At 63.0% G+C, this 27912-nt stretch overlaps 1 protein-coding gene across 10 annotated transcripts in view; it reads left to right on the top strand.

The window, feature by feature from the left end:
* The window catches only part of PPP1R12B (protein phosphatase 1 regulatory subunit 12B), a 206482-nt gene that overhangs the window by 142755 nt on the left and 35815 nt on the right, over positions 1-27912 (top strand). Inside the window, exon 1 of one of the 10 annotated variants that reach the window (XM_068164661.1) lies at positions 21666-22321. The exons of the other annotated variants lie outside the window; for them this stretch is intronic. Within the exon in view, the coding sequence (XP_068020762.1) occupies positions 22220-22321 (102 nt within the window). The 5' untranslated portion in view covers positions 21666-22219. Of the gene's footprint in view, positions 1-21665; positions 22322-27912 lie in introns of those variants that run through there. 10 annotated transcript variants of the gene reach the window in all.

The following is a 27912-nucleotide window of genomic DNA, read 5'->3' as shown; positions in this document are numbered from 1 at the left end:
GCAGTGCTCCCTGGCAGCCCAGAGCCAGCTGAGAGCTGAGCTGCAGCCAGGGCAGGGAGAGAGCAGCACAGGGAGGGGATTCTGCCCCTCTGCTCTGCTCTGCTCAGCCCCCACCTGCAGCACTGCCTCCAGCTCTGGGGGGCCCAGCACAAGGAGGGCCTGGAGCTGCTGGAGAGGCTCCAGAGGAGGCCACAGAGATGAGCAGAGGCTGCAGAACCTCCCCTGTGGGGCCAGGCTGGGAGAGCTGGGGCTGTGCAGCCTGGAGAAGGGAAGGCTGCAGGGAGACCTCAGAGCAGCCTTGCAGGAGCTGAAGGGCTCCAGGAGAGCTGGGGAGGGACCTGGGCCAAGGGCTCTGCCAGGCCCTGACCACTCCTCCAGCAAAGACATTTGGCCTCCTCTCCAACCTCAGCCTCCCCTGGCACAATTTCAGGCCAGTTCCTCTGCTTCTCTCCCCTGAGCCTGGGGAGCAGAGCCCAACCCCCCCTGGCTGCAGCCTCCTCTCAGGGAGCTGCAGAGAGCAATGAGGTCTCCCTCAGCCTCCTCCAGGCTGAACCCCCCCAGCCCTGTTCTGCAGCCCCTTCCCCAGCTCTGTTGCCCTTTCCTGGCCACACTCCAGCTCCTCAGAGTCCTTCTTGTGAGGAGCCAGAACTGGGCACAGCACTGAAGGCCCAGGAGCTGCCCTGGGCCCCTCTGTGTCCTTGCCCTTGCCCCATGCAGGCAGGCAGAGTGCTGCTGGCACAGGGGCTGGGGGCAGTGCTGTGGCTGCCAGCTCTCTGTTCAAGCTAAGGAGGGCTCTGAGGCCTCCACTTTGTGGGCTCAGATTGCCTAATATGGTGAGGAATGTCCCATGGGCTCTGCTGCTCTGCAGGGCAAGGCTGCACTGCCAGCAGGCTGCAGGGCAGGGGGAGCTGCTGCTGGCTGCTGAGGAGGTCAGCCCTGGGGAGCACTGTGTGCTCCTGCTCATCCCACCCCTGCCTGCTGCAGGCCCAGGGGCTCTGTGGGGCACTGAGGACACCAGGGGCTGGCCCTGGTCCTCCCCTGGCACCCAGCAGGGGCACAGTGAGCTGTGGGAAGGAGCCAGCTGGGCCATGGCCAAGGCAAGGCTGCTGGTGCCAGGAGTCACTGCATGGCCACCCTTGAACAGAGAGCAGCAAGGGGGCAGGGAGGGGAGGCAGGGAGGGGAGGCAGGGGGGCAGCAGCCCTGGGCAGAGTGAGGGGCAGCAGCCCTGGGCAGGCTGAGGGGCAGCAGCCCTGGGCAGAGTGAGGGCAGGGGGCTCTGGGCAGAGTGAGGGGCAGCAGCCCTGGGCAGAGTGAGGGGCAGCAGCCCTGGGCAGAGTGAGGGGCAGCAGCTCTGGGCAGAGTGAGGGGCAGCAGCTCTGGGCAGAGTGAGGGGCAGCAGCCCTGGGCAGAGTGAGGGGCAGCAGCCCTGGGCAGAGTGAGGGGCAGCAGCTCTGGGCAGAGTGAGGGGCAGCAGCTCTGGGCAGAGTGAGGGGCAGCAGCCCTGGGCAGAGTGAGGGGCAGCAGCCCTGGGCAGAGTGAGGGGCAGCAGCTCTGGGCAGAGTGAGGGGCAGCAGCTCTGGGCAGAGTGAGGGGCAGCAGCCCTGGGCAGAGTGAGGGGCAGCAGCCCTGGGCAGAGTGAGGGGCAGCAGCTCTGGGCAGAGTGAGGGGCAGGGGGCTCTGGGCAGAGTGAGGGGCAGCAGCCCTGGGCAGAGTGAGGGGCAGGGGGCTCTGGGCAGAGTGAGGGGCAGCAGCCCTGGGCAGAGTGAGGGGCAGCAGCTCTGGGCAGAGTGAGGGGCAGCAGCCCTGGGCAGAGTGAGGGGCAGCAGCTCTGGGCAGAGTGAGGGGCAGCAGCCCTGGGCAGAGTGAGGGGCAGCAGCCCTGGGCAGAGTGAGGGGCAGCAGCTCTGGGCAGAGTGAGGGGCAGCAGCTCTGGGCAGAGTGAGGGCAGGGGGCTCTGGGCAGAGTGAGGGCAGGGGGCTCTGGGCAGGCTGTGCTCAGGGGGCTCTGGGCAGGCTGTGGGCAGGGGGCTCAGGGCAGGCTGTGAGCAGGGGGCTCAGGGCAGGCTGTGCTCAGGGGGCTCAGGGCAGGCTGTGAGCAGGGGGCTCAGGGCAGGCTGTGCTCAGGGGGCTCAGGGCAGGCTGTGAGCAGGGGGCTCAGGGCAGGCTGTGCTCAGGGGGCTCAGGGCAGGCTGTGCTCAGGGGGCTCAGGGCAGGCTGTGGGCAGGGGGCTCTGCCCAGGCTGTGGGCAGGGGGCTCAGGGCAGGCTGTGGGCAGGGGGCTCAGGGCAGGCTGTGAGCAGGGGGCTCTGGGCAGGCTGTGAGCAGGGGGCTCTGGGCAGGCTGTGAGCAGGGGGCTCTGGGCAGGCTGTGGGCAGGGGGCTCAGGGCAGGCTGTGGGCAGGGGGCTCTGGGCAGGCTGTGGGCAGGGGGCTCTGCCCAGGCTGTGGGCAGGGGGCTCAGGGCAGGCTGTGGGCAGGGGGCTCAGGGCAGGCTGTGGGCAGGGGGCTCTGCCCAGGCTGTGCTCAGGGGGCTCTGGGCAGGCTGTGCTCAGGGGGCTCAGGGCAGGCTGTGAGCAGGGGGCTCTGGGCAGGCTGTGGGCAGGGGGCTTTGGGCAGGCTGTGGGCAGGGGGCTCTGCCCAGGCTGTGGGCAGGGGGCTCTGGGCAGGCTGTGGGCAGGGGGCTCTGCCCAGGCTGTGAGCAGGGGGCTCTGCCCAGGCTGTGCTCAGGGGGCTCTGCCCAGGCTGTGCTCAGGGGGCTCTGGGCAGGCTGTGGGCAGGGGGCTCTGCCCAGGCTGTGGGCAGGGGGCTCAGGGCAGGCTGTGGGCAGGGGGCTCTGCCCAGGGTATGAGCAGGGGGCTCTGGGCAGGCTGTGGGCAGGGGGCTCTGCCCAGGCTGTGGGCAGGGGGCTCTGCCCAGGGTATGAGCAGGGGGCACTGCCCAAGCTGTGCTCAGGCTGCTGCTCAGCACTAGGCCTTGCTGGGCTGTGTGCCCCATGGGAGGAGCTCCTCAGGCTGTGTGCCCCTAGCCAGGGCCAGTGGAGCTAAAGCAGCAGCAGCTTGCCCCAGGGTCCTGCTCAGAGCTTGGGATGTGGTGAGGAGCAGCTCTGCTGTGCTTCCAGTGCCCTGGGGCCCTTGGGAGGTGGGCAGAATCAGGCAGCCTCCCAGGATGGCAGGGGTCAGAAGGGACCCCCAGGCATCATCCAGCCCAGCCCCCTGCCAGAGCACTCAGCAGATCCCCCCCAGCCCCCCTCCCCAGCTGCAGGATCCCTGCAGACCTTCAACTCCTCCTCAGTTATCTGCACCCAGAGTGCTCAGATCTGCTCTGATGCTTTGCCCCCTGAGCTCCCCAGCCTCAGAGGCTGACCCTTGGTGCCTGGCAGGGGCAGCAGCCTTGCTGGCTGCTCTCCCTGCTGCTGCAGCACAGCAGTCACCAGCCTGGCTGCTGGGCTCCTGCTGACAGCTCAGGGCAAACTTCCTCTGTGTGCCCAGGGCTGAGCCCTGGGAGCCTGCCAGGGGCTGCAGGGCACAGCTCTGAGCTGGGAGGTGGAGCTGGAGCAGTGCCATAGCCTCTTAGAATGGCTCAGGTTGGAAGTGACCTTAGACATCATCTATCCAAGCCCCTGCCATGGGCAGGGACCCCTCCCACCAGCCCAGGCTGCTCAGGGCCTCATCCAGCCTGGCCCTGAACACCCCCAGGCAGGAGGCAGCCACAGCCTCCCTGGGCAGCCTGGGCCAGAGCCTCAGCAGCCTCACACTGCAGAACTTCTTCCTCAGCTCCACTCTGACCCTGCTCTGCCTCAGCTCCAAACCCTTCCCCCTGGGCCTGGCTCAGACCCCCTCAGCAGAAGTCTCTCTGCAGCCTTCCTGCAGGATCCCTTCAGGTCCTGGCAGCAGCTCTGAGGTCCCCCTGGAGCCTTCTCCCCTGCAGGCTGCACAGCCCCAGCTCCCTCAGCCTGTGCTCCCAGCAGAGCTGCTCCAGCCCTGGCAGCATCTCTGTGGCCTCCTCTGGCCTCTCTCCAGCAGCTCTGTGTCCTTCTGCTGCTGGGGACAGCAGAGCTGGAGGCAGGACTGGAGGTGAGGTCTGAGCAGGGCAGAGCCCAGGGGCAGAATCCCCTCTGCTGCCCTCTGCCCACCCTGCTCTGGCTGCAGCCAGCACACAGCTGCCTGAGGGCTGCAGGAGGCTCTGCTGGCTCCTGGGGAGCTGCTCCTGCTGCAGATGGAGCCCAGCAACACAAAACCTGCTCAGCTCTGCCCTGCCAGTCCCAGGCAGATGAAGCAAAGCAGCAAGTCCTCCAGGAGTGATGGAGAAGGTCACAGACTGGTTGCTATTTAAGGGAACTTTGTGCTGTAAGTTCTTGCTCAGTAGATGGCTGCTGGAGGCCCTGCTCAGCCCCTGGAGCCTGATCCCTCCCAGCTGTCAGCAGGTCATTGCTCCTGGAGCAATGGGGCTGAGCTTGGCAGTGCCTCAGATACCCTGCAGATGCCTTGGCTGTCCCTGGCATTGCTGGGAAGCCTCTGCAGTGACTTCAGATTATCCTCTCTCAGCCTGGGCTCCTGCCCCTTCTCCTGCATGGCAGCCCAGCAGGAAGCAGCAGCAGTGTGGTGGGAATAGGCTGGCAGCAGGGAGAGGACTGGGGTCAGCCTTGGTGTGGCTGCTAGCCCAGGCCTGAGTGCTGGCAGCCCAGAGCCAGCTGAGAGCTGAGCTGCAGCCAGGGCAGGCAGAGCAGCACAGGGAGGGGATTCTGCCCCTCTGCTCTGCCCTGCTCAGCCCCCACCTGCAGCACTGCCTCCAGCTCTGGGGGGCCCAGCACAAGGAGGGCCTGGAGCTGCTGGAGAGGCTCCAGAGGAGGCCACAGAGATGAGCAGAGGCTGCAGAACCTCCCCTGTGGGGCCAGGCTGGGAGAGCTGGGGCTGTGCAGCCTGGAGAAGAGAAGGCTGCAGGGAGACCTCAGAGCAGCTTTGCAGGAGCTGAAGGGCTCCAGGAGAGCTGGGGAGGGACTTGGGCCAAGGGCTGGGAGGGACAGGAGGAGGAACAATGGCTTTGAGCTGGGAGAGGAGAGACTGAGAGTGGATAGGAGGAAGAGATTGCTGAGAGTGAGGCTGGGGAGAGCCTGGCACAGGCTGCCCAGGGAGGCTGTGGCTGTGCCCTGCCTGGAGGTGTTCAGGACCAGGCTGGATGAGGCCTGGAGCAGGCTGTGCTGGTGGGAGGGGTCCCTGCCCATGGCAGGGGCTGGAGCTGGATGCTCTGGAAGGTCCTTTCCAACCCAACCCCTTCTGTGAAGCTGTGAAGTTGTTCCCTGGCCATTACCCCACACTTGCTCCCAGCTCTTGCTGTGTCTCCCCCTGTTCTCCATCTTTCCCCTGGTGAGGGCCAGCAGCATCTGTCTGAGCTCCTCCCTGGGGCCCTGGAGTGCCAGGCTGGGAGGGACCCCAGGGATCAGCTGGTGCAGCTTCTGCCAAGGCCTGGCCTGGCCCAGGCCCTCTCCAGCCCTGCCTTGGTTGTGGCAGTGTGGGGACACCACCACCTCCCTGGGGAGGTCTCTCCTGGGCTGATTGTCCTTCTTGGGATGAATTTTCCTCCTGTGTCCCACAGGAATGTCCCCAGCAGGAGCCTGTCCCCACCATGAGCCTGTCCCCACCATGAGCCTGTCCCCACCAGGAGCCTGTCCCCTCCAGGAGCCTGTCCCCACCATGAGCCTGTCCCCAGCAGGAGCCTGTCCCCTCCAGGAGCCTGTCCCCACCAGGAGCCTGTCCTCACCATGAGCCTGTCCCCAGCAGGAGCCTGTCCCCACCATGAGCCTGTCCTCACCAGGAGCCTGTCCCCAGCAGGAGCCTGTCCCCACCAGGAGCCTGTCCCCACCATGAGCCTGTCCTCACCAGGAGCCTGTCCCCACCAGGAGCCTGTCCCCACCAGGAGCCTGTCCTCACCATGAGCCTGTCCCCACCATGAGCCTGTCCCCACCCTGAGCCTGTCCCCACCCTGAGCCTGTCCCCAGCAGGAGCCTGTCCTCACCATGAGCCTGTCCCCACCATGAGCCTGTCCCCACCATGAGCCTGTCCCCACGAGGAGCCTGTCCCCACGAGGAGCCTGTCCCCACCAGGAGCCTGTCCTCACCATGAGCCTGTCCCCACCATGAGCCTGTCCCCACCATGAGCCTGTCCCCACGAGGAGCCTGTCCCCACCAGGAGCCTGTCCCCACCAGGAGCCTGTCCCCACCATGAGTCTGTCCCCAGCAGGAGGCTGTCCCCACCATGAGCCTGTCCCCAGCAGGAGCCTGTCCCCACCATGAGCCTGTCCCCACCATGAGCCTGTCCCCACCAGGAGCCTGTCCCCACCATGAGTCTGTCCCCAGCAGGAGGCTGTCCCCACCAGGAGCCTGTCCCCACCAGGAGCCTGTCCCCACCATGAGCCTGTCCCCAGCAGGAGCCTGTCCCCACCAGGAGCCTGTCCCCACCATGAGCCTGTCCCCACCAGGAGCCTGTCCCCAGCAGGAGCCTGTCCCCTCCATCCCTCCTCTGCTCCTGCAGAGGGACTCTCAGCTGCCCTGTGGCCACCCTTCAGCTGCTGGAACCTGGAGAGGTCTCCCCTGAGTCTTCCTCCCTCCAGGCTGAGCAAAGACTTTTCTCTCAGCCTTGCCCCCTCTGGCAGCCTCCTCCTTGGGTCACCTTTCTGGCCCTCCTCTGGGCCCTCTCCAGCCTGCCCACATCTTTTGTGTCCAGGGGGGGTCAAACTGAAGGCAGTGCTGAGCAGAGGGGGCTGAGGGCTCTGTCTCTGCTCTGCTGGTGCTCTGCTGGCAGTGCTGCTTTCAGGCTGTCAGATTCCCTCTCTCCACAGTGGTGGGAAGGAGAAGTCTCTCCACCTGCTCAGCTCCTCCCAGCAGGTTCTGTGCCCCTCTGGGAGCTGCTGCTTGTGCTTGGTTGTCACTCATGCAGCAGGCTGCAGGGAGGGAGCCTCCTGTGATGTGCCTGAAGTCATCCTCCCAAAGATCTGACCTGCTGCTCTGGAATTCCTGCAGGCAGCAGTTGGTGTCTGGGCAGCCCTTGGTGGCCCTGCCCTGCTGACAGAGCTGTCTGGTGCCTGCTGCACAGGCAGCAGGAGGTGGCCTTGGCTGGAAGCCCTCTGCTGGGAGGCCAGGCTGAGAGGGTTGGGGCTGTGCAGCCTGGAGGAGGCTCCAGGGAGACCTCCTGGTGGCCTGGAGGAAAGCTGGGGACAGAGTTCTGAGCAGGGCCTCATGTGACAGGGCAAGGGCTGATGGTTTGGAACTTAAAGAGGCAGCTTGAGAGTGGAGAGAAGGAGAAATGTTTGGTGCTGAGGGTGGGGAGAGCCTGTGCCAGGCTGCCCAGAGAGCTGGGGGCTGCCCCATGCCTGGCACCAGTGCAGGGCAGGTTGTGTGGGGCTGGGAGCAGCCTGCTGGGGTTAGGGCTGTCCCTGGGGGCTGCAGGGGGTTGGGCTGAGCTTTGGAGGTCCCTTCCCACCCAAACCCTTCCCTGCTGGCTGCTGGCCCTTCTCTCCCAGCTGTGGTGAGCGCTGCTGTGTGGCAGGGCCTCTGTGGGGCTGCTGGCTCCCGGTGCCTGGGCAGCCCCTGCAGAGTGCTGCAGCCCCAGGCTCAGGTAGTAAATGGTTTATCTCCCAGCTGGCTCCAGAAGGAGCAACAAAAGCAGAAGCTGATTTGCCAGATGGCCAAGGAGTGAGCTAAATGTCTGTGGAAAACTGAACTCAGATTCCCTGGCAGTGAAACAGCCTCTGGCAAACAGCACTGCAGGCAGAGTGCTGTGCTGCACTGATCCCAGGCTGGGGCTGCTGCTGCTGCTCCCCCCCTTGGCTTTAAAAGGTCACTTTTGGTTCTGGCTTTGTACCCAGCCACATGCTTCTCCTCACTAAAAGCCTCATATAAGGCAACTGACTGCTGGGGTTTTGCTCCTGGGCATGGAGATGCCCTGCTGGAAAGAGCTTCCCTGGGCAGGAGCTGCCTCCTGCTTAGGGAGGGCAAGATGGAGAGACCCTGAGCTGCAGAAATCCTTCCTGGGAGGAGGCTCCCAGCAGCTGGGGTTCCTCTGACTCTTCAGAGGGTGGTAGGGGCTGGAAGGGACCTCTGGAGGTCACTCAGTCCAAGCCCCTGGCAGGGCAGGGCCACCTGGTGACACAGGAACACATCCAGGGGGGTCTGCAGTGCCTCCACCACCTCCTGCCCCAGGCCTCCAGCACCCTTCAGTTGCAGAAGTTCCTCCTGGTGTTCAGATGAGCTTCTGATGTTGCTTTTGTGCCCTTTGCCTCTTGTCCTGGCCCAGGGCACCACTGGACCAAGCCTGAGCACATCCTCCTGGCCCCATCCTCCTGCCCCATCCTTCTGACCCCATCCTCCTGCCCCATCCTCCTGCCCCATCCTCCTGACCCCATCCTCCTGGCCCCATCCTCCTGCCCCATCCTTCTGACCCCATCCTTCTGACCCCATCCTCTTGGCCCCATCCTCCTGGCCCCATCCTCTTGGCCCCATCCTCCTGACCCCATCCTCCTGGTGCCATCCTCCTGGCCCCATCCTCCTGACCCCATCCTCTTGGCCCCATCCTCCTGACCCCATCCTCTTGGCCCCAGCCTCCAGACCCCATCCTCCTGACCCCATCCTCTTGGCCCCATCCTCCTGACCCCATCCTCCTGACCCCATCTTCCTCACCCCACCCTCCTGGCCCCATCTTCCTGACCCCATCCTCCTGACCCCATCCTCTTAGCCCCATCCTCCTGACCCCATCCTCTTGGCCCCATCCTCCAGACCCCATCCTCCTGACCCCATCCTCCTGACCCCATCCTCTTAGCCCCATCCTCCTGGCCCCATCCTCCTGACCCCATCCTTCTGACCCCATCCTCTTGGCCCCATCCTCCTGACCCCATCCTCCTGACCCCATCCTCCTGATCCCATCCTCTTGGCCCCATCCTCCTGGCCCCATCCTCCTGACCCCATCCTCTTGGCCCCCACCCATGAAGTATTGATCAGCACTGATCACTTCCCCTTCAGGCTGCTCTTCTCCAGACTGAACAGCCCCAGCTCTCTCAGCCTCTCCCCTCAGAGCTGTTGCAGTCCCCTCAGCAGCTCTGGAGCCCTCTGTTCAGCCTCACCTCAGCTCATGCCCATTACCCACTGCAGTAGGTGCTTGGCATGCAGCTCCTGCTGGGCTCAGCTCTGCTGGGCTCAGCTCCTGCTGGGCTCAGCTCTGCCTTGCCTCTCTCTGCATTGCTGTGTTTGCAGACCTCTGCCTTTTTCATTGCTCCTGGAGCTCATTCTTGGGGGTGGCCACAACCTCCTGCACCATGGACTGCTGCAGCTGAAGGCAGGCCAGGAGCAGGCTTGAGCACAGCTGGGCAGCAGTGTGGTGAAGGTCTCCATCTGTGGCCAGCAGCTCTGCAGCTGTGCTGTGTGCCAGCTGGGGGCTTCCACAGGGCAGCTGACTGCAAGGTTCTATCCTGCTGGAGTGGCTGAGGCTGGGGGAAGTGAACAGGACCCCATGGAGCTGAGCAGATCAAGGCTCTGTTGAGTGCCCCAGGATTTCTATTTCTCTGTGTCTTGGGACCTGGAGAGGCTCCAGAGGAGGCCACAGAGATGAGCAGAGAGTTGGAGATCCACTTCTAGTTCTGCTCCATCCCCCCCAGTCCTATCCCTCCCTGACACCCTCCAAAGTCCCTCCCCAGCTTTCCTGCAGCCCCCTGCAGATCCTGGAAGTCTCCTTCTCTTTAGACTTCCAACCCCTCCTGGATGTGTTGCTGTGTGCCCTGCCCTGGGTGCTCCTGCTCTGGCTGGGGGCTTGGACTGGATGATCTCTGGAGGTCCAGAGGAGGCCACAGAGATGAGCAGAGGCTGCAGAACCTCCCCTGTGGGGCCAGGCTGGGAGAGCTGGGGCTGTGCAGCCTGGAGGAGAGAAGGCTGCAGGGAGACCTCAGAGCAGCCTTGCAGGACCTGAAGGGCTCCAGGAGAGCTGGGGAGGGACTTGGGCCAAGGGCTGGGAGGGACAGGCTGAGGAACAATGGCTTTGAGCTGGGAGAGGAGAGACTGAGAGTGGAGATGAGGAAGAGATTGCTGAGAGTGAGGCTGGGGAGAGCCTGGCACAGGCTGCCCAGGGAGGCTGTGGCTGTCCCCTGCCTGGAGGTGCTCAGGACCAGGCTGGATGAGGCCTGGAGCAAGCTGTGCTGGTGGGAGGTGTCCCTGCCCATGGCAGGGGGCTGGAGCTGGATGAGCTTTGAGCTCCCTTCCATCCCAACCCATTCTGTGGGGCTCTGATTGCATCTGGTGGTGCTGAAGCAATGGCGATGGCAGCAGCAGAAAGCAGCAGAGGTGGTCTGGGGGTGAGCAGCTGCTCCAGGCAGGCACAGAAGGGAGGGGTGGGAAGGGACCTCTGGAGATGGTGTCTGGATTGGTGTCATGGAGCTCTGAAAGAGTCAAAAGCAACCTCCCAGGTGTCCCTTCCCATGGTGGAGAGGTGGAACTGGATGACCTTGAAGCCTGAGACTGGAGATGAGGAAGAAATCCTTTGCAGTGAGGCTGGGGAGAGCCTGGCACAGGCTGCCCAGGGAGGCTGTGGCTGTCCCCTGGCTGGAGGTGTTCAGGACCAGGCTGGATGAGGCCTTGAGCAGCCTGGCCTGGTGGAGGTGTCCCTGCCCATGGCAGGGGTTGGCACTGGATGCTCTTGAGGGTCTCTTCCAGCCCAGCCCAGCCCAGCCCAGGCTGTGACTCTCTCCCTGTGCTGTCCTCAGCCCACACTGAAGTTCTCTGCTCCTGCTGCCTGCTGCTGCTCCAGCTGTGGCTCATGGGGGGGGGGCTCCCAGCCTTCTGCTGACAAAGGCAGTGCTGGGGATGAGCAGGGGGTGCTGATGCTGCAGGTGCAGTCAGAACCTGTCAGCTGCTGCAGCCTTGGGGAGGGAGGGGAAGGGAGGGAGGGAGGTGCTGTGCCCAGCCGCTCGGCAGGGCTGCGCCGGAGCCGCTCCGCACACTGCAGAGGAGATCCTGCTGGCTGCCAGCCTGGGATTCCATTTATGGCAGAGTGCTGCAGTGCTGCACAGCACCTTCCCAGCACAGCTCCTGCTGGCCACTGAGGCCTCTGCTGCTGCCCAGCAGAGCTGCTGCTGCCCTCCCCGCTGCGGGGGAGCCCCGGGGGCCGGCGCTGAGCCTGCCCGAGCTGCCCCAGGGCCCTGGGAGTGGGCTTTGCAGAGCAGCTGCTCCAGACAGGCACAGGAGGCAGGGCTGGGAAGGGACCTCTGGAGATCCTTGGCTCCAGTCCCCCTGCCAGAGCAGGAGCACCTAGAGAAGGCCACAGAGGAACATGTCCAGGTGGGTTTGGAGTCTCCCCAGAGTCTGAGCCTCCACCACCTCTGCCAGCAGCCTGCTGCAGGCCCTGCCACACTTGCAGTGCAGGAGTTCCTCTTGGTGTTCAGATGAACTTCTGATGTTGCAGTTAGTGCCCAGTGCCCCTTGTCCTGTCCCTGGGCACCACTGAACAGAGCCTGGCCTCACCCTCCTGACCCCCACCCTTGAAGTATTGATCAGCACTGGTCAGATCCCCCTCAGGCTGCTCTCCTCCACACTGACCAACCCCAGCTGAGATCTTCCCCACAGAGATCAGTCAGCAGCAAAAGTGCAGCTGACAGCAAGCTGGGAGCAGAGGTTGGTCAGTGAGAGGGCAGAAGGGCTCTGCAGAGGGACCTGGACAGGCTGCACAGCTGGGCAGAGGCCAACAGGATGGCATTCAACAAGTCCCAGTGCCAGGGGCTGCACTTTGGCCACAGCAACCCCAGGCAGAGCTGCAGGCTGGGGGCAGAGTGGCTGAGAGATGCCAAAGAGAGAGGGAGCTGGGGGTGCTGATTGACAGCTGCCTGAACAGGAGGCAGCAGTGTGCCCAGGGGGCCAAGAAGGCCAAGGGCATCCTGGCCTGCAGCAGGCAGAGTGTGGCCAGCAGGAGCAGGGAAGTCCTTGTGCCCCTGGACTCTGCATTGGTTAGGCCACACCTGGAGTCCTGTGTCCAGCTCTGGGCCCCTCAGGTCAGGAAGGAGATTGAGAGACTTGAAGGTGTCCAGAGAAGGGCAACAAAGCTGGGGAGGGGTCTGGAGCACAGCCCTGGGAGGAGAGGCTGAGGGAGCTGGGGTTGCTTAGCCTGCAGAAGAGGAGGCTCAGGGGAGACCTTCTTGCTCTCTGCAACTCCCTGCAGGGAGGTTGGAGCCAGGTGGGGGTTGGGCTCTTCTCCCAGACACCCAGCACCAGAACAAGAGGACACAGTCTCAAGCTGTGCCAGGGGAGGTTTGGGCTGGAGGTGAGGAGAAAGTTCTTCCCAGAGAGAGTTGTTGGCCCTTGGGATGTGCTGCCCAGGGAGGTGGTGGAGTCCCCATCCCTGGAGGTGTTCAGGAGGGGATTGGATGTGGCACTTGGTGCCATGGTTTGGTCATGGGGTCTGTGTTGATAGGTTGGACTCGATGATCCTTGAGGTCTCTTCCAACCTTAGTGACACTGTGAGACTGTGATCTTCCAGGCCCCTCAGCATCTTTGTAGCCCTTTCCAGCTAGTCCCTGTCCTTCTTGAACTGGATCACAGAATTGTCAGGGTTGGAAGGGAGCTCAAGGCTCAGCCAGCTCCATCCCCTGCCATGGGCAGGGACACCTCACACCACAGCAGGTTGCTCACAGCCACCTCCAGCCTGGCTGCAAACACCTCCAGGCAGGAGGCTTCCACCACCTCCCTGCTGTGGATCACAGTCACAGGTAAGAGATGCACCAAAGTGAAGGTTTGTTGTGACAGCTTTTAGTCTGCCCCTCTCCTGGGCTCAGTAGCAGTGCTGCTGACCCCAGATGATGCCCTGGGCTGAGCAGGGTCTGTGCAGAACCAGCAGCTCAGTGCAGGAGCAGAGATGAGTACAGCAGGCAGCCAGGGCAGGGAGAGAGCATCACAGGGAGGGGATTCTGCCCTTCTGCTCTGCTCTGCTCAGCCCCCACCTGCAGCACTGCCTCCAGCTCTGGGGCTCCCAGCACAAGGAGGACCTGGAGCTGCTGGAGAGGCTACAGAACCCATGCAGAGAGACCTTGAGGATACTGCAGAGAAGGAGTTGGTGGTGCTGGGGTGGGGAGTAGCTGGGCAGGAGCCAGCAATGGGCACTGGCAGCCCAGAAGGCCAATGGCAGCTCAGCTGCCATTGGCCTTCTGGGCTGCCAGTGCCCATTGCCAGGGGTGGAGAGAGAGGATCCTGCCCCTCTGCTCTGCTCTCGGGAGACCTCACCTGCAGGGATGTGTCCAGCTCTGGGCCCCCAGCACAAGAAAGACCTGGAGCTGCTGGAGAGGCTCCAGAGGAGGCCACAGAGATGAGCAGAGGCTGCAGAACCTCCCCTGTGGGGCCAGGCTGGGAGAGCTGGGGCTGTGCAGCCTGGAGAAGGGAAGGCTCCAGGGAGACCTCAGAGCAGCCTTGCAGGAGCTGAAGGGCTCCAGGAGAGCTGGGGAGGGACTTGGGCCAAGGGCTGGGAGGGACAGGCTGAGGAACAATGGCTTTGAGCTGGGAGAGGAGAGACTGAGAGTGGAGAGGAGGAAGAGATTGCTGAGAGTGAGGCTGGGGAGGCTCTGGCACAGGCTGCCCAGGGAGGCTGTGGCTGTGCCCTGCCTGGAGGTGCTCAGGACCAGGCTGGATGAGGCCTGGAGCAAGCTGTGCTGGTGGGAGGTGTCCCTGGGCATGGCAGGGGGCTGGCACTGGATGCTCTGGAAGGTCCCTTCCAACCCAACCCCTTCTTGAACCTGAGGTCCAGCAACCATCTGCCTGTGGAGCCCTCACCCCCCCCAGCTGCTCCTGGCTTAGCAGCCCCAAGCTCAGCCTGATTTGGGCTTCTCCTTTGCCAGCAGCACTGCTGGGGGCAGACCTGGGGGCAGTGGAGCTCCAGTGCCAGGCACAGGAGAAGCTCTTTCAGGGCTGAGGCTCTGCTGAGTCTGCAGGCAGCTGCCTCTGGCTTTGGGCTTAGCCAAGCACAAGTGCAGGGCAGCCTGAGGGCAGGAGGGGGTCAGAGGATTGATTAACCTTTGTCCCCAGTGTCAGTGTGGCCCTGAGGGGGGTGCTGTGCTCTCCCAGCAGGGGGAGGTCAGCTTTGTGCTCAGCCTCCTGCTGCCTCCCGTTGCCTGCATCAGTGCTTAATGAGCGTTGCCTGGCTCAGCCGAGCTCCTTTGCCCTGCTTCACACAGCTCCTGCAGCCCCAGCACGGTTCTGGGATGGGCACAGGGTGGTTTGCAGCCTGGCTCCTGGAAACAGCTGCCAGGGGACTTGCAGCTGCTCCATGCCTCCAGAGGAGTGCCAGGAGAACAAATGTGGCTTGGGAGAGTGATGGAAGCACTGCACAAAGCAAAGACTGAGTCACAGATGGCAGTGGTGCCCTGGCCTGGGCCATGGCCCAGCACACCCCCAGGGCACTGTGCTCCTGCAGCTGGGGGGAGCCAGAGGGGACAGGGGGCAGAGGTTTGTTCCTCAGCAGCCAGCCCTGGGGAAGGGGCAGCAGCAGCAGCTGAGCTCAGCATTAACCAGGGGAGGGCTCTGCTGCTCTAAGTCAGCAGAATGGTCTCAGCCATGGGTTCAAAGCAAAACAGGCTGGGAGGGGAGGAAGGGCTGGGAGGGGATGAAGGGCTGGGGAGCAGCCCTGGGGAGAAGGCCTTGGGGGTGCTGGGGGTGCAGAGCTGGCCAGGAGCTGGCACTGAGCGCTGCCAGCCCAGCCCCAGCCTGCCCTGGGCTGAGCCCCAGCAGGGTGGGCAGCAGGGGCAGGGAGGGGATTCTGCCCTCTGCTCTGCTCTGCTGAGCCCTCCCCTGCAGGGCTGGGGCAGCTCTGGAGCCCTCAGCACAGACAGGGAGTTGGGGGAGCAGGGCCAGAGGAGGCCACAGCAGCGCTGGCAGGGCTGGAAGCCCTCTGCTGGGAGCCCAGGCTGAGAGGGTTGGGGTTGTGCAGCCTGGAGAGGAGAAGGCTCCAGGGAGACCTCCTGGTGGCCTTGCAGTGCTGAAAGAGGCCAAGAAGAAAGCTGGGGACAGAGTTTAGAGCAGGACCTATTGTGCCAGGCCAAGGGGAGATGGTTTGGAACTGCAAGAGGCAGCTTGAGAGTGGAGAGAAGGAGAAATGTTTGGTGCTGAGGGTGGGGAGAGCCTGTGCCAGGCTGCCCAGAGAGCTGGGAGCTGCCCCAGGCCTGGCACCAGGGCAGGTTGTGTGGGGCTGGGAGCAGCCTGCTGTGGTTGGGGCTGTCCCTGGGGGCTGCAGGGGGTCAGGACTGGGTGACCTGTAAAGGTTCCTTCCCAGCCAAAGCACTCCAGGATCCATGGGACATGAAGCATGTTGCCTGCCTCTCCCTCCTGCTGCTCCCCCTGGGCTCCAGCTGGCATCTCCTGTCCCTGCAGCACAGCTCTGTTCCTGCCTTGCTTGGCTCATTGCAGGAGATGATCACAGAGCTCCAGCTCTTCCCCAGCACTGAGGTCAGCTGGCAGGGCAGGCTCATCCCTGGCAGCAGGGCTGTGGCTGTGCCCAAGCTGCACCCCAGGACCATGAGCACCCAGGCTGTGCTTGGGGCAGTGGTGGTTGACCAAGGGCAAGGTGATGCTGGAGACCTTCCAGGAGCTGAGTGGTCTGCAGGGTGCTGTGCTGGTGCACAGGGATGGTCCCTGGCTGTGTTCAAGGTCAGGGATGTGGCCAAGGAGAGCCTGGGGTAAGGATTGTGGTGTGGGCAGCATCCTGCTGCTGTGCCCCCCCCAGGGCCATGGCTTCAGCTCTGCCTCTCCAGCAGCTGAGGCTGCCCCAGCTGGAGGCACTGAGTGCTGGGAGCCTGCTCAGGGGAGATAGGGAGGTTTGGCTGCCTGTGAAAGGAGTCAGCTGGAAGGGAGGGCTGCAGAGATAAACCTTCATTTAGAATAAACCAAACCAGGTTGGAAGAGACCTTCAAGATCATGGAGTCCAGCCCATCAACCAATCCAACACCACCTAATCAACTCACCCATGGCACCAAGCACCCTATCAAGTCTCCTCCTGAACACCTCCAGGGATGGGGACTCCACCACCTCCCCAGGCAGCACATCCCAATGGGCAATCACTCTCTCTGTGGAGAACTTCCTCCTCACCTCCAGCCTGAACCTCCCCTGGCACAGCCTGAGACTGTGTCCTCTTGTTCTGGATCTGGCTGCCTGGGAGAAGAGACCAAACTCTGCCTGGCTCCAACCTCCCTGCAGGGAGTTGCAGAGAGCAAGAAGGTCTCCCCTGAGCCTCCTCTTCTGCAGGCTAAGCAACCCCAGCTCCCTCAGCCTCTCCTCCCAGGGCTGTGCCCCAGACCCCTCCCCAGCTTTGTTGCCCTTCTCTGGACACCTTCCAGCAGCTCAACCTCTTTCCTGACCTGAGGAGCCCAGAACTGGACACAGGACTCCAGGTGTGGCCTAACCAGTGCAGTGTCCAGGGGCACAAGGACTTCCCTGCTCCTGCTGGCCACACTCTTCCTGCTGCAGGCCAGGATGCCCTTGGCCCTCCTGGCTGCCTGGGCACACTGCAGGCTCCTGTTCAGCCTACCATCCACCAGCACCCCCAGGCCCCTCTCTGCCTGGCTGCTCTCAGCCACTCTGCCCCCAGCCTGGAGCACTGCCTGGGGCTGCTGTGGCCAAAGTGCAGCCCCTGGCACTTGGCTGTGTTCAATCTCCTGCCCTTGGCCTCTGCCCATCTGCCCAGCCTGGCCAGGTCCCTCTGCAGAGCCTCTCTGCCCTCCAGCAGATCAACTCCTGCCCCCAGCTTGGTGTCCTCAGCAAATTTACTGATGATGTGCAGAGCCTGCTGGAGCTGCTGTGGAAGGGGACAGCCAGGACTCTGAGGGCCTGGTTTGGGGATAATTTATAGCAAAAATGCCTTCCAGCTTCCACAGAGCTCTGCTCTCCCAGGAGGGTTTCTCCTTCCCTTCTCCTCTGCATTGCCTGGAGAGCACTCTGGGGGCTCACATCAGCCCAGAGCATCACTCTGCACCTTCAGCTCTGCTTTGTTCCCAGGCTCTCTCTGCTGCAGCTCTCTGCTCCAGGGCTGTTCACATTTCTGTTGCCAGTGCCCTGTTCTCCAGGGGAGGATTCTCAGCACAGTTCAGAGGGGTGTTGGTGGCTCTCCCTTTGGGGCTTTAACCTCTCCCACCATTTTCATGGCCATGGCATCCTCCTCTAACTGATGACCAAACCTGGGTCCAAACAGTCAGTGCCAGGGGAAGGGAGCAGAGAGAACATCTGAGTGGGAAAGAGTCTGCAGAGAGTGATCAAGGCCAAAGCCCAGGAGATTGGATTTGACACATGAATACAGCAGCCCAGACTGGGCTGGGTGGGAAGAGACCTTCACAGCTCCTCCAGCCCAACCCCCTGCAGCCTCCAGGGACAGCCCCAACCCCAGCAGGCTGCTCCCAGCCCCACACAACCTGCCTTGCCCTGGTGCCAGGCATGGGGCAGCTCCCAGCTCTCTGGGCAGCCTGGCACAGGCTCTCCCCAGCCTCAGCACCAAACATTCCTCCTGCTCTCCACTCTCAGTCTGCCTCTTTTAATTTCAATCCATCAGCCCTTGTCCTGCCACAACAGGCCCTCAGCAAAAGTCTGTTTTCATCTTGGAAGGGACCTCATTATCCCTGCTGCTCCTGGCAGGCATTCCATGGGAAGCAGGCAGGATGGGGAGCAGCAGAGCCAGGAGGGCAGGGAGGGGAAGGAGGGGAAAAGAAGGGCTTGGGCCCAGGGGGGAGATACTGAATGGGAGAGTCCAACATAGCTGCACCTTGAGTCCTGGCTTCAGTTGTGGGCCCCTCAGGCCCAGAGAAGGGCAACAGAGCTGGGGAAGGGTCTGGGGAAGAGGGCTGGGGAGGAGCAGCTGAGGGAGCTGGGGGTGCTGAGCCTGGAGCAGAGGAGGCTGAGGGAGACCTCATTGCTCTCTGCAGCTCCCTGAGAGGAGGCTGCAGCCAGGGGGGGTTGGGCTCTGCTCCCCAGCCTCAGGGGACAGAAGGAGAGGAACTGGCCTGAAATTGTGCCAGGGGAGGCTGAGGTTGGAGAGGAGGCCAAATGTCTTTGCTGGAGGAGTGCTCAGGGCCTGGCAGAGGCTGCCCAGGGAGGTGGTGGAGTCCCCATGGCTGGAGGGGTTGCAGCAAGCTGTGGCCATGGCAGCTGGGGCCAGGGTTGGGTGGCCATGGGGGGGTTGGGTTGGGGTTGGCCTGGGGGAGCTCAGAGGCCTTTGCCAAGCCAACCAACTCTGTGATTCTAGGGGAAGAAACCTCGGGGTGATTTTGCCCACAGGGGCCCTGCAGCATGCAGTCCAGACCTGGGCAGTGCCAGGGGGTTGTGTCTGCTGGCTGTGGGAATGCTCCCAGGAGAGGAGTTTCATCCTCCTGGGGCTGCAGCACAGCCCTGCAGGAAGCAGCATCCCTCAGAGACACAAACAGTGAGACCCAGACCCTGACCTGGGCTATGAGCCAGCACCAGGAGGTGAGGAGCCAGGCAGGACTCAAGGCTTCACTCTCCCCCAGGGGAAAGCAACCCCTGCCACAAGGCAGGAAGCAGCCCAGCACCAAGGCAGCTCTGGGGAGCTGCTGCTGCAGCGTTTGGCCGTTCCACATCTCCTGCTGCTGCCTCTGCCCCTGCCAGGCACAGACCCTCCTGGCTCCCTCCTCTTTAGCCTGAGTGATTGCCCACCACCACCCTGCCTCTTGTCGGGCTGTGAGGCATCTGCAGCGGCTGACTAATTAGCTTTTAATTAGCAGGGAATAGAAAGCTCAGGTTGTGTTTGGGTTCGGCGCTCCGGCGGCTGCTGCTGGGGCTCCCCCGCCCCCTGCCCGGCTCCAGCCGTGGCCGCGCAGGGCTCCGGCGGTGCTGTCGTGCAGGGCTGGCTGGGAGGAGCAGCACAGCCCTGCAGCTCAGAGCCGTGGAGCTCCACCTGGGTGACTAAGCCGAGCTCTGTCAGCTCCCCCCCGGCCTGCTGCTGGCCACACGGGTTTGCCTGGTTTCACTCCGGCGTTTTGAAACCCCAGAAACTGAAGGGAGTGAAAGGAGTGAAAGGTCGAGGGAGGTGATCCTCCCCCTCTGCTCAGCCCTGGGGAGACCCCACCTGGAGTCCTGCCTCCAGCTCTGCAGCCCCTATGGCAAGAGGGATGTGGAGGTGCTGGAAGGTGTCCAGAGCAGGGCCAGGAGGATGAGCAGAGGGCTGGAGCTGCTCTGCTGTGAGGACAGACTGAAGGAGTTGGGGCTGTGCAGTCTGGAGAAGAGAAGGCTCTGAGGTGACCTCATTGTGGCCTTCCAGGATCTGCAGGGGGCTGCAGGAAGGCTGGGGAGGGACTGCTCAGGATCTCAGGCAGTGCTAGGACTAGGGGGAATGGAATGAAGCTGGAGGTGGGGAGATTGAGGCTGGAGGGGAGGAGGAAGTTCTTCCCCATGAGAGTGGTGAAGGCCTGGAATGGGTTGTGCAGGGAGGTGGTTGGGGCCCTGTCCCTGGAGGTGTTTAAGGCCAGGCTGGCTGAGGCTGTGGCCAGGCTGATCTAGTGTGGGGTGTCCCTGCCCATGGCAGGGGGGTTGGAACTAGATGATCCTTGTGGTCCCTTCCACCCCTGAATGAAACTATGAAACTATGAAACTATGATCTCTGCCGGGTGCAAGGGCTGCAGAGGAGCCTCTGAAGGGTCTGGAATTGCCTTCTGGTCACAGAGCTGGGGTGGAGGATGGGAGGGGTGGAGGATGGGGTGCTGATGAGTGCAACAGATGGAGGCTGGAAAGATCAAGGTCCTGCCCCAGTCTCCTTGAGCAGCAGGGTGCCTGTCACTGCCTTCTTGTGTGTCTGGACTTCATTTCCTCACCTTGAAAAGGGAATGCAGGAGTATCACCAGGCAGATTTAGAGCTCTCCAAAGCCTCCCCCCCTCCACCTCCTGCCGGCAGTGAGTGAGGAGCCTCCTCCTTCCTCGGGGGGAGCTCTCCAGCAGGGCCTGAACTCCAAGTGACTTTTGGAGGACGATGGCTCAGCCCCGTTCCCCTCTCTGGGGCTGCACAGCGATGCTGCATGGCCCTGGGCAGTGGAGATCACAGCAGCATGGAGCCACAAGAGTCCAGAATCATGGACTCAGAGAACTGTTGAGGTTGGAGAAGACCTTTGAGGTCATCAAGTCCAAGGGTTAGGATGCTGGCTGGCAGGAGGCGTCCCTGGGGCTGCTCTTCCCAGCAGCCTGCCCCAGCTCTGTGCCAGGGAAGCTGCAGGGCTGCCAAGCAGGGTGCAGTGGAAGGGCAATGTTTCAGGCCAGCAGAGATGCAGCAGTGTGGTGATTGATGCCCTCCACGTGGCTGTGTGGAGGCACAGCCCTGTGCATGTGCTAGGGAGTGTGTGCTGGTGAGCAGCCCTGGGGCTGGGGCTGCAGCGGCCTGCAGGCACCCAGGGACCATCAGTAACTGCTTTGGGGGGGGGTGAATGAGGCCAGACGAGGACACATCCCTCAGACTGGTGCTGGTTCATTGCTGTGGCCTTACTGGAACTGGTCCAGTGCAGCTACCTGGGCTGATGCCTTTGCAGCAAAGCAAAGCAGGGATTTGCATCCTGGCAGCTGCAGGACTGCATTGAGTGTCGCTGTGCAAGCTGCCAGCGAGGGGCTGAGCTCTCTGTGCCAGGTGACCACCACTGAGGGACCTTAAAGCTCATCAGTTCCACCCCACTGCCATGCCCAGGGACACCTCCCACCAGCACAGCTTGCCCAAGGCCTCATCCAGCCTGGGCAGCCACAGCCTCCCTGGGCAGCCTGTGCCAGGCTCTCCCCAGCCTCACTCTCAGCAATCTCTTCCTCCTCTCCACTCTCAGTCTCCCCTCTCCCAGCTCAAAGCCATTGTTCCTCCTCCTGTCCCTCCCAGCCCTTGGCCCAAGTCGCTCCCCAGCTCTCCTGGAGCCCTTCAGGTCCTGCAAGGCTGCTCTGAGCTCTCCCTGGAGCCTTCTCTTCTCCAGGCTGCTCATTTGACAGGACATTAGGGACAGGCAGTGTACAGCCCCTGGGACACTGCAGGGATGCTCTCCAGTGAGCCAACCTGTGCAGCAGCACCAGCAGCACAGTTCCAGCTGGCTGGGACTTTGTGGAGAGGTGCAGGCTCTCCCCACCCTTCCTCCATCCCTCCTCTCCCCTCCTCCTCCACCCTGAAGGCTCCTCGCAGCGCGGCTGCGTTGCACAAGCTGCGCTTCTGACGGCTCCAGCCAGGCTGGGGAGCAAGCAGCACCCATGCTGCTGGGCTGCAGGAGTGTGTCCTCCCTTCAGGGGCAAGAACTGCTCCGTGGCCCTTTCAAACCTCTGCCTTTGTCACTGCCACCAGACGCCCGCAGGGCCTGGAGCTGCGCCGAGCGCCCTGGCCGTGCCCCCGGGCTGCCCCCCGCGGCCTGCTGCCCCTCGGCAGCTTCTCAGCTCTCTTCTCCTCCTCCTCCTCCTCCTTCCCTTCCCTTTTCTTCTTTATTCTTTCCCCCCCTCCCCTCTTTTCCCTACAAGTGGCAGCCCAAATCCCAAGCTGAAAGTGAATCGCTGCTGCTGGCTGCCCTCCAGCATTCCTGGCGGAGCGAGTCAGGATCTGGAATGTCAGAAGGCAGCGGCGGGAGGGAAGGGAGAAGGCTGCGTGTGGGTAAGGGAGGAGGAGGAGGAGGAGGAGGAGGACGGAACAAAACACAACTTTCATCAGGACTGCCCCTTCCAGCCCAGCCTCCGTGCCTGGTTTGTGCTCCCGGAGCACACAGGGACGGCAGAGGGCTGGCAGCGGCGCCCGGGCGGCACCGGCTGCGGGGCTGCTTCCCCCTTGGCTTCGGCCGGCTGACCCCCAGCTGCTTCTCCGGCTCTCTGCCTCCAGCCGCTGCAGTTCTAGGGGGTGGGGGGAGGCCGGCCCGGCCCCGTGGCACACGCCCCGGCCCCGTGGCACACGCCCCGGCCGAGGGGAAGTGTCCTTTTGGGGAGCAGCTGAGCCGGGGCTGAGCCGGCGCCGGGGCACGGAGCACCGCCCGGCGCTGGAGCGCGGCGAGTCCTTGGCACCTCCGCTTCGGCTGCCCGCAGCAGAGTCGCTGCCGGAGCCTCTCAGCTCTTCCTGCGGCAGCTTGATGCCTAAAATTACACACCCTAAGCAGCAGGGTTTAATTACCAGAGCTGGGAATAGTTTAATTAGTTTGTTGTGACCTTGGAAGAAGGACCTGCCCGGCACCAGCGGAGAGCAAGACCTGTGCCGGGGGGGGAGCGGCGGCCCCGAGGCCATGTCGTCCCTGTACGGCAGGAGTAAGGAGTACACCCGCAGCAGGAAGGCTCAGTCAGACTCTCCCCCGTCCTCTCCTTCCCCCACCGCAAAGACTCTCAGAGTAAGCAGCTTTTTCCTTTCTGTCTTCCACGGAGAGCCGCTGGGCGCCGGCCGCCGGCGCAGCCTGGGGGCTGGGGTTTGTCCTCCTGCCCCCGCTGAGCTCTGCCTCAGCTTTGCTTTGTGCAGAGGATGCTTGAGAGGGAGCTTGGGAAGGTGCTGCTGGAGCCACAGGTTGGAAGCCGCTGGCAGAGCCCTGGCCTGGGGTTTGCTGTGTTAATGGCTGCAGGGAGCTGCGGTGCTGGTGCTTCCCACCCCACCTCCCCCCAGCACAGCTTGCTCCAGGAGCCAGCCAGCATGGCCTGGAGCTCCTCCAGGCAGGGCACAGCCACAGCCTCCCTGGGCAGCCTGTGCCAGGCTCTCCCCAGCCTCACTCTCAACACTCTCTTCCCCATCTCCACTCTCAGTCTCCTCTCTCCCAGCTCAAAGCCACTGTTGCTCACCCTGACACCCCCAGCCCTTGTCCCAAGTCCCTGCCCAGCTCTCCTGCAGGAGTCCTGGCTCAAAGGGACCTTCCTCTTCGTGCAAAACGTTGGGGGACCAGCTTGGATGGGGCTTGAGTAAATGGCCACTGGGATGTGCTGCCCGGGGAGGTGGTGGAGTCCCTGTCCCTGGAGGTGTTCAGAAGAGGCTTGGATGTGACACTTGGAGCCATGGTTGAGTTGCCAGGAGGGGCTGGGTGATAGGTGACAGGTTGGACTTGATCCCTGAGGTCTTTTCCAACCTGCTTGATTCTCTGATTGAGCAACCTGGGCTAGTGGGAGGTGTCCCTGCCCTTGGCAGGGGGGGGTGGAACTCGGTGATCTCTAAGCTCCCTTCCCACCCAACCCTTTCTGTGTTGCTCTCCTGCTTTCCCCAGAGGCTTCACTCCCCTGGCAGGTTCTTGCTGGACAAAAACCCTCACTGCTGAACAGGAGACAGAACCTGAGCAGCTTGTTCAGCTGCACTCCTGCCATGAGCACTGTGTGCTGCTGCTGAAATGAGGTCTGCTGTCCAGCTGCCCCCCCGGGGGCTGTGCTGCCCTGGGCCTTGCTTTGCTCATTCCAACAACTAGAGAAGGAGGAATTTCCCCTGCAGCAGGTGGTCAGATCCTGCCCACACAGAGCTCCTGTCCCTTCCCAGACCAAATGCAGGCTGGGTGAGGAGTGGCTGTTGAGGAGAAGGCCTTGGGGGTGACAAAGTCCCCAGGAGCCAGCAGTGCTCCCTGGCAGCCCAGAGCCAGCTGAGAGCTGAGCTGCAGCCAGGGCAGGGAGAGCACAGCACAGGGAGGGGATTCTGCCCTCTGCTCTGCTCAGCCCCCACCTGCAGCACTGCCTCCAGCTCTGGGGGGCCCAGCACAAGGAGGACCTGGAGCTGCTGGAGAGGCTCCAGAGGAGGCCACAGAGATGAGCAGAGGCTGCAGAACCTCCCCTGTGGGGCCAGGCTGGGAGAGCTGGGGCTGTGCAGCCTGGAGAGGAGAAGGCTCCAGGGAGAGCTCAGAGCAGCCTTGCAGGAGCTGAAGGGCTCCAGGAGAGCTGGGGAGGGACTTGGGCCAAGGGCTGAGAGGGACAGGCTGAGGAACAATGGCTTTGAGCTGGGAGAGAGGAGACTGAGAGTGGAGAGGAGGAAGAGATTGCTGAGAGTGAGGCTGGGGAGACTCTGGCACAGGGAGGCTGTGGCTGTGCCCTGGCTGGAGGTGTTCAGGACCAGGCTGGATGAGGCCCTGAGCAGCCTGTGCTGGTGGGAGGTGTCCCTGGGCATGGCAGGGGGCTGGAGCTGGCTGAGCTTTGAGGTCCTCTCCAGCCCATTCCATGAGTCTGTGAATCCACCAAGCTGGGAACACTTCAGAGCAGTGTTGCTGGCAGCCCCAGGGCTGTGTGCAAGGCTTTCCCTACGACCTGGATCCCCCTCAGATGGTCTCCTCACCCTCCTCCTCACCCTATTACCATGCCAGAGGCCAAGGCTGGAGGGATTTGTTTTACAGAGACAGGATAATTTTAGCTGTAAGCACTCAATTAGGCTGAGCTCTGCTCTCTGCTCACTCAGAGGCTCTTTGGCTGCTCCTCTGCAGCCACAGAGCCCAGTCTGCAGAGAGCATTGCCCCAAAGGTCTGAGAAGGGTTTGAAGCTGCAGCTGCCTGCTGTGGCTGCAAGCAGTCAGAGAGTCACAGAACCACAGAACAGGAGGGGTGGGAAGGGACCTCTGGAGCTCATCCAGTCCCAGCCCCTGCCAGGGCAGGGCACCCAGGGCAGGGCACACAGAACACATCCAGGTGGGGCTGGAAAGGCTCCAGAGGAGACTCCACAACCTCTCTGGGCAGCCTGCTCCAGGCTCCAGCAGCCTCACACCAAGGAAGTTTCTCCTCCTCTTGAGGTGGAACCTCCTGGGCTGCAGTTTGTTCCCTTGGTTCCTGGCCTCAGGAGCTTCACCCCCCCCAGCTTTGGTGTCTGCTGGATGCTCCTGGGCTGGTGACTCTCTGAGCCAGGGGCTCAGTCTGTGCTGTCCTCCTGGCTGCACCTCTGGGGAGCTTTGGGTGGTCTAAACCCATGCCCTGTGTGCTCAGCTTGGCTGCCCTCATCCAGTGCTTGCCCTGTAGATGCCCAGCTGCTGAATGCAGCTGCTGAGGATTCTGCCCCTGTGCAGAGTGAGGCTGGGAAGGTTTTCACTCTCTTCAGGCCCCAAGGTCTTCCAGATCAGTGCTGCTCAGCCTGCCCAGGCTGAGTCTTTGTCCCCACTCTGTGCATCTGAGCTTATAAAGCAGTGGCAGGCCTCCCCCAGGGGCTGCATTCCCAGGCCTTTGAGCCCAAGGGGAGGTGGTGGTCTCCTGGGAGGCTGGAGGAGCTGGTGGGAGCTCTCAGGTGGGTGCAGAGAGGTGCTGAGGTCAGGAGGTCCTGGAGAAGAGCTTCCCTCAGCCTCTCCTGGCAGTGGAGTTCTGGTGAGGCACCCTGTGAGCATGGCAGTGCTGGCAGCAGCAGTGGTGGTGCCAGTGTGGCTCCAGAGCATCCCTGCAGGCTGCCAGGAGGATGGCACCAGGCTTGGTTCAGTGGCAGGGCACAGAGGCACAAACCTGCCCAGGAGAAGTTCCACCTGCACCTCAGGAGGAGCTGCTGGAGCTGAAGGCTGAGCTGGAGCAGGCTGCCCAGAGAGGCTGTGGAGTCCCCAGGGGCCTTCAAACCCCCCCTGGATGTGTTGCTGGGTGCCCTGCCCTGGCAGGGGCTGGGACTGGATGAGCTCCAGAGGTTCCTTCCAAGCCCTGCCCCTGGCTGTGTGAGGCTGCACTGGGGCTGGGAGGCAGCAGGGGAAGCAGGGCTGGGGCTGGCTGGGTGCTGCCCTTGCCTTAAAAGGCTGCCTGGGGAAGGCTTCACTTCAGGCCAAGCCAAGTGTCTGAGTTGGCTCTCTCCAGGAGAAGGGGAGGCCAGCAGGAGCAGCCATGCCCTGGGGCTTTGTGCAGGGGCAGCTCCCCCCTGCCCAGGGCTCCAGCCCCCTCCCACGGGGGGCAGCAGGTAGGAGTGAGATACCTTGGGGTCCTTTTAGCTTTCCATCCAGTCCAGGCTGATGCCAGCAGAGCTCTGGAGGTTCCCAGCTGAGCAGGGCACACAGGGCAGGCAGCAAGCCTGGCATGGGGAGAGCCTGCTGCAGGAGCAGGCACAGCAAAGGCATCAGGGCCACAGAGCTGCCTCCAGCTGGCATTTCCTGTGGCATCCCTGCTGCTCCCACTGCTCCTCCTGGGCTGCCACTGCTGGTGCTTTTGCCACCTTTGCTGGGTGGGAGCTGCCCAGGTGCAGAGCTGAGGAGGTGAAGCACTCTGCACTGGGCTCACACAACCTCCCTCAGCAGGAGAGGAGCAAAAGGCAGCAGAGGAGGTTGTGGAGAGAGAGAGACCAGCTCCATGGGCAAGGTCACTGAATGGTTTTGCTTAGAAAGGACCTTTAGAGCCCTCCCAGCCCAGCCCCCTGCAGCCCCCAGGGACAGCCCCAACCCCAGCAGGCTGCTCCCAGCCCCACACAACCTGAGCTGCCCTGGTGCCAGGCCTGGGGCAGCTCCCAGCTCTCTGGGCAGCCTGGCACAGGCTCTCCCCACCCTCAGCACCAAACATTTCTCCTTCTCTCCACTCTCAATCTGCCTCTTCTAGTTCCAAACCATCTCCCCTTGGCCTGGCACAATAGGTCCTGCTCTAAACTCTGTCCCCAGCTTTCTTCTTGCACCCTTTCAGCACTGCAAGGCCACCAGGAGGTCTCCCTGGAGCCTTCTCCTCTCCAGGCTGCACAACCCCAACCCTCTCAGCCTGGGCTCCCAGCAGAGGGCTTCCAGCCCTGCCAGCACTGCTGTGGCCTCCTCTGGCCCTGCTCCCCCAGCTCCCTGTCTGTGCTGAGGGCTCCAGAGCTGCCCCAGCCCTGCAGGGGAGGTCTGAGCAGAGCAGAGCAGAGGGCAGAATCCCCTCCCTGCCCCTGCTGCCCACCCTGCTGGGGCTCAGCCCAGGGCAGGCTGGGGCTGGGCTGGCAGCGCTCAGTGCCAGCTCCTGGCCAGCTCTGCACCCCCAGCACCCCCAAGGCCTTCTCCCCAGGGCTGCTCCCCAGCCCTTCATCCCCTCCCAGCCCTTCCTCCCCTCCCAGCCTGTTGTGCTTTGAACCCATGGCTGAGACCATTCTGCTGACTTAGAGCAGCAGAGCCCTCCCCTGCTTAATGCTGAGCTCAGCTGCTGCTGCTGCCCCTTCCCCAGGGCTGGCTGCTGAGGAACAAACCTCTGCCCCCTGTCCCCTCTGGCTCCCCCCAGCTGCAGGAGCACAGTGCCCTGGGGGTGTGCTGGGCCATGGCCCAGGGCAGGGCTGGCTCTGGATTTGGCCAGCACTGACCTGCTGCCCCTGAACCTCCATGAGCTAAAATGCTTCATTCCTTGTGCCCCAAGAGAGCAGCACAGGGCTGTAGTCACCAGGCCAGAAACAGCCAAGTCAGTGCTGTCTGATCAGGCAGGGCTGGCTCCAGCCTTCCAGCTGCCCTGGGGAGGATGCTGCTTGCAAGTGGAAACTCAAATCCCTTTGAAATGCATTCAGCTTCCCCTCTGGGCTGGCAGCCAGCCTGCAGTGCTTGGTTCTTCCATCACACCTTGTGCACCATGCTGGTTGGGCACAGGGTTTTGCTCACACAGCCAGTCCCAGAGGGGGAACAGACAGCCCTGGGCCAAGGGGGGGAAGAAGCTGTCAGGGATGGATAAGGAAATCCATGGCAGGATAGGGGCTGGAGGGTGAGCAAGGACTGTCCTGAAGAGAAGAGCCCTGCTCCTGCTGGGCCTGGTGTGCTTGCAGAGGAGAACCTCCTGAGAGCCCCCTCAGCAGAGGACACCCAGCTGAGAGCTGAGCTGCAGCCAGGGCAGGGAGAGCACAGCACAGGGAGGGGATTCTGCCCCTCTGCTCTGCTCTGCTCAGCCCCCAGGGACAGAGACAAGTGAGCCCTGCTGCCACCACAGAGCTGCCAGCCTCTCACTGCTGCTGGGATCTGGCTCTGCCTTCTCTCAGTCCTTCCTGGCTCCAAAACCCCTCCTGCTGCCTCTGAGAGCCCTTTCCAGCAGCACACTGCAACCAAAGCTCATCACCACCCCAACCACTCATCACCATTTGT

This window comes from Melanerpes formicivorus, unplaced genomic scaffold (genome assembly GCF_026170545.1).
Source record: "Melanerpes formicivorus ecotype bairdi unplaced genomic scaffold, bMelFor1.0.p_v2 SCAF_82, whole genome shotgun sequence".
NCBI lineage: Eukaryota > Metazoa > Chordata > Aves > Piciformes > Picidae > Melanerpes > Melanerpes formicivorus.
This window is presented reverse-complemented; position numbering and strand designations above follow the sequence as displayed.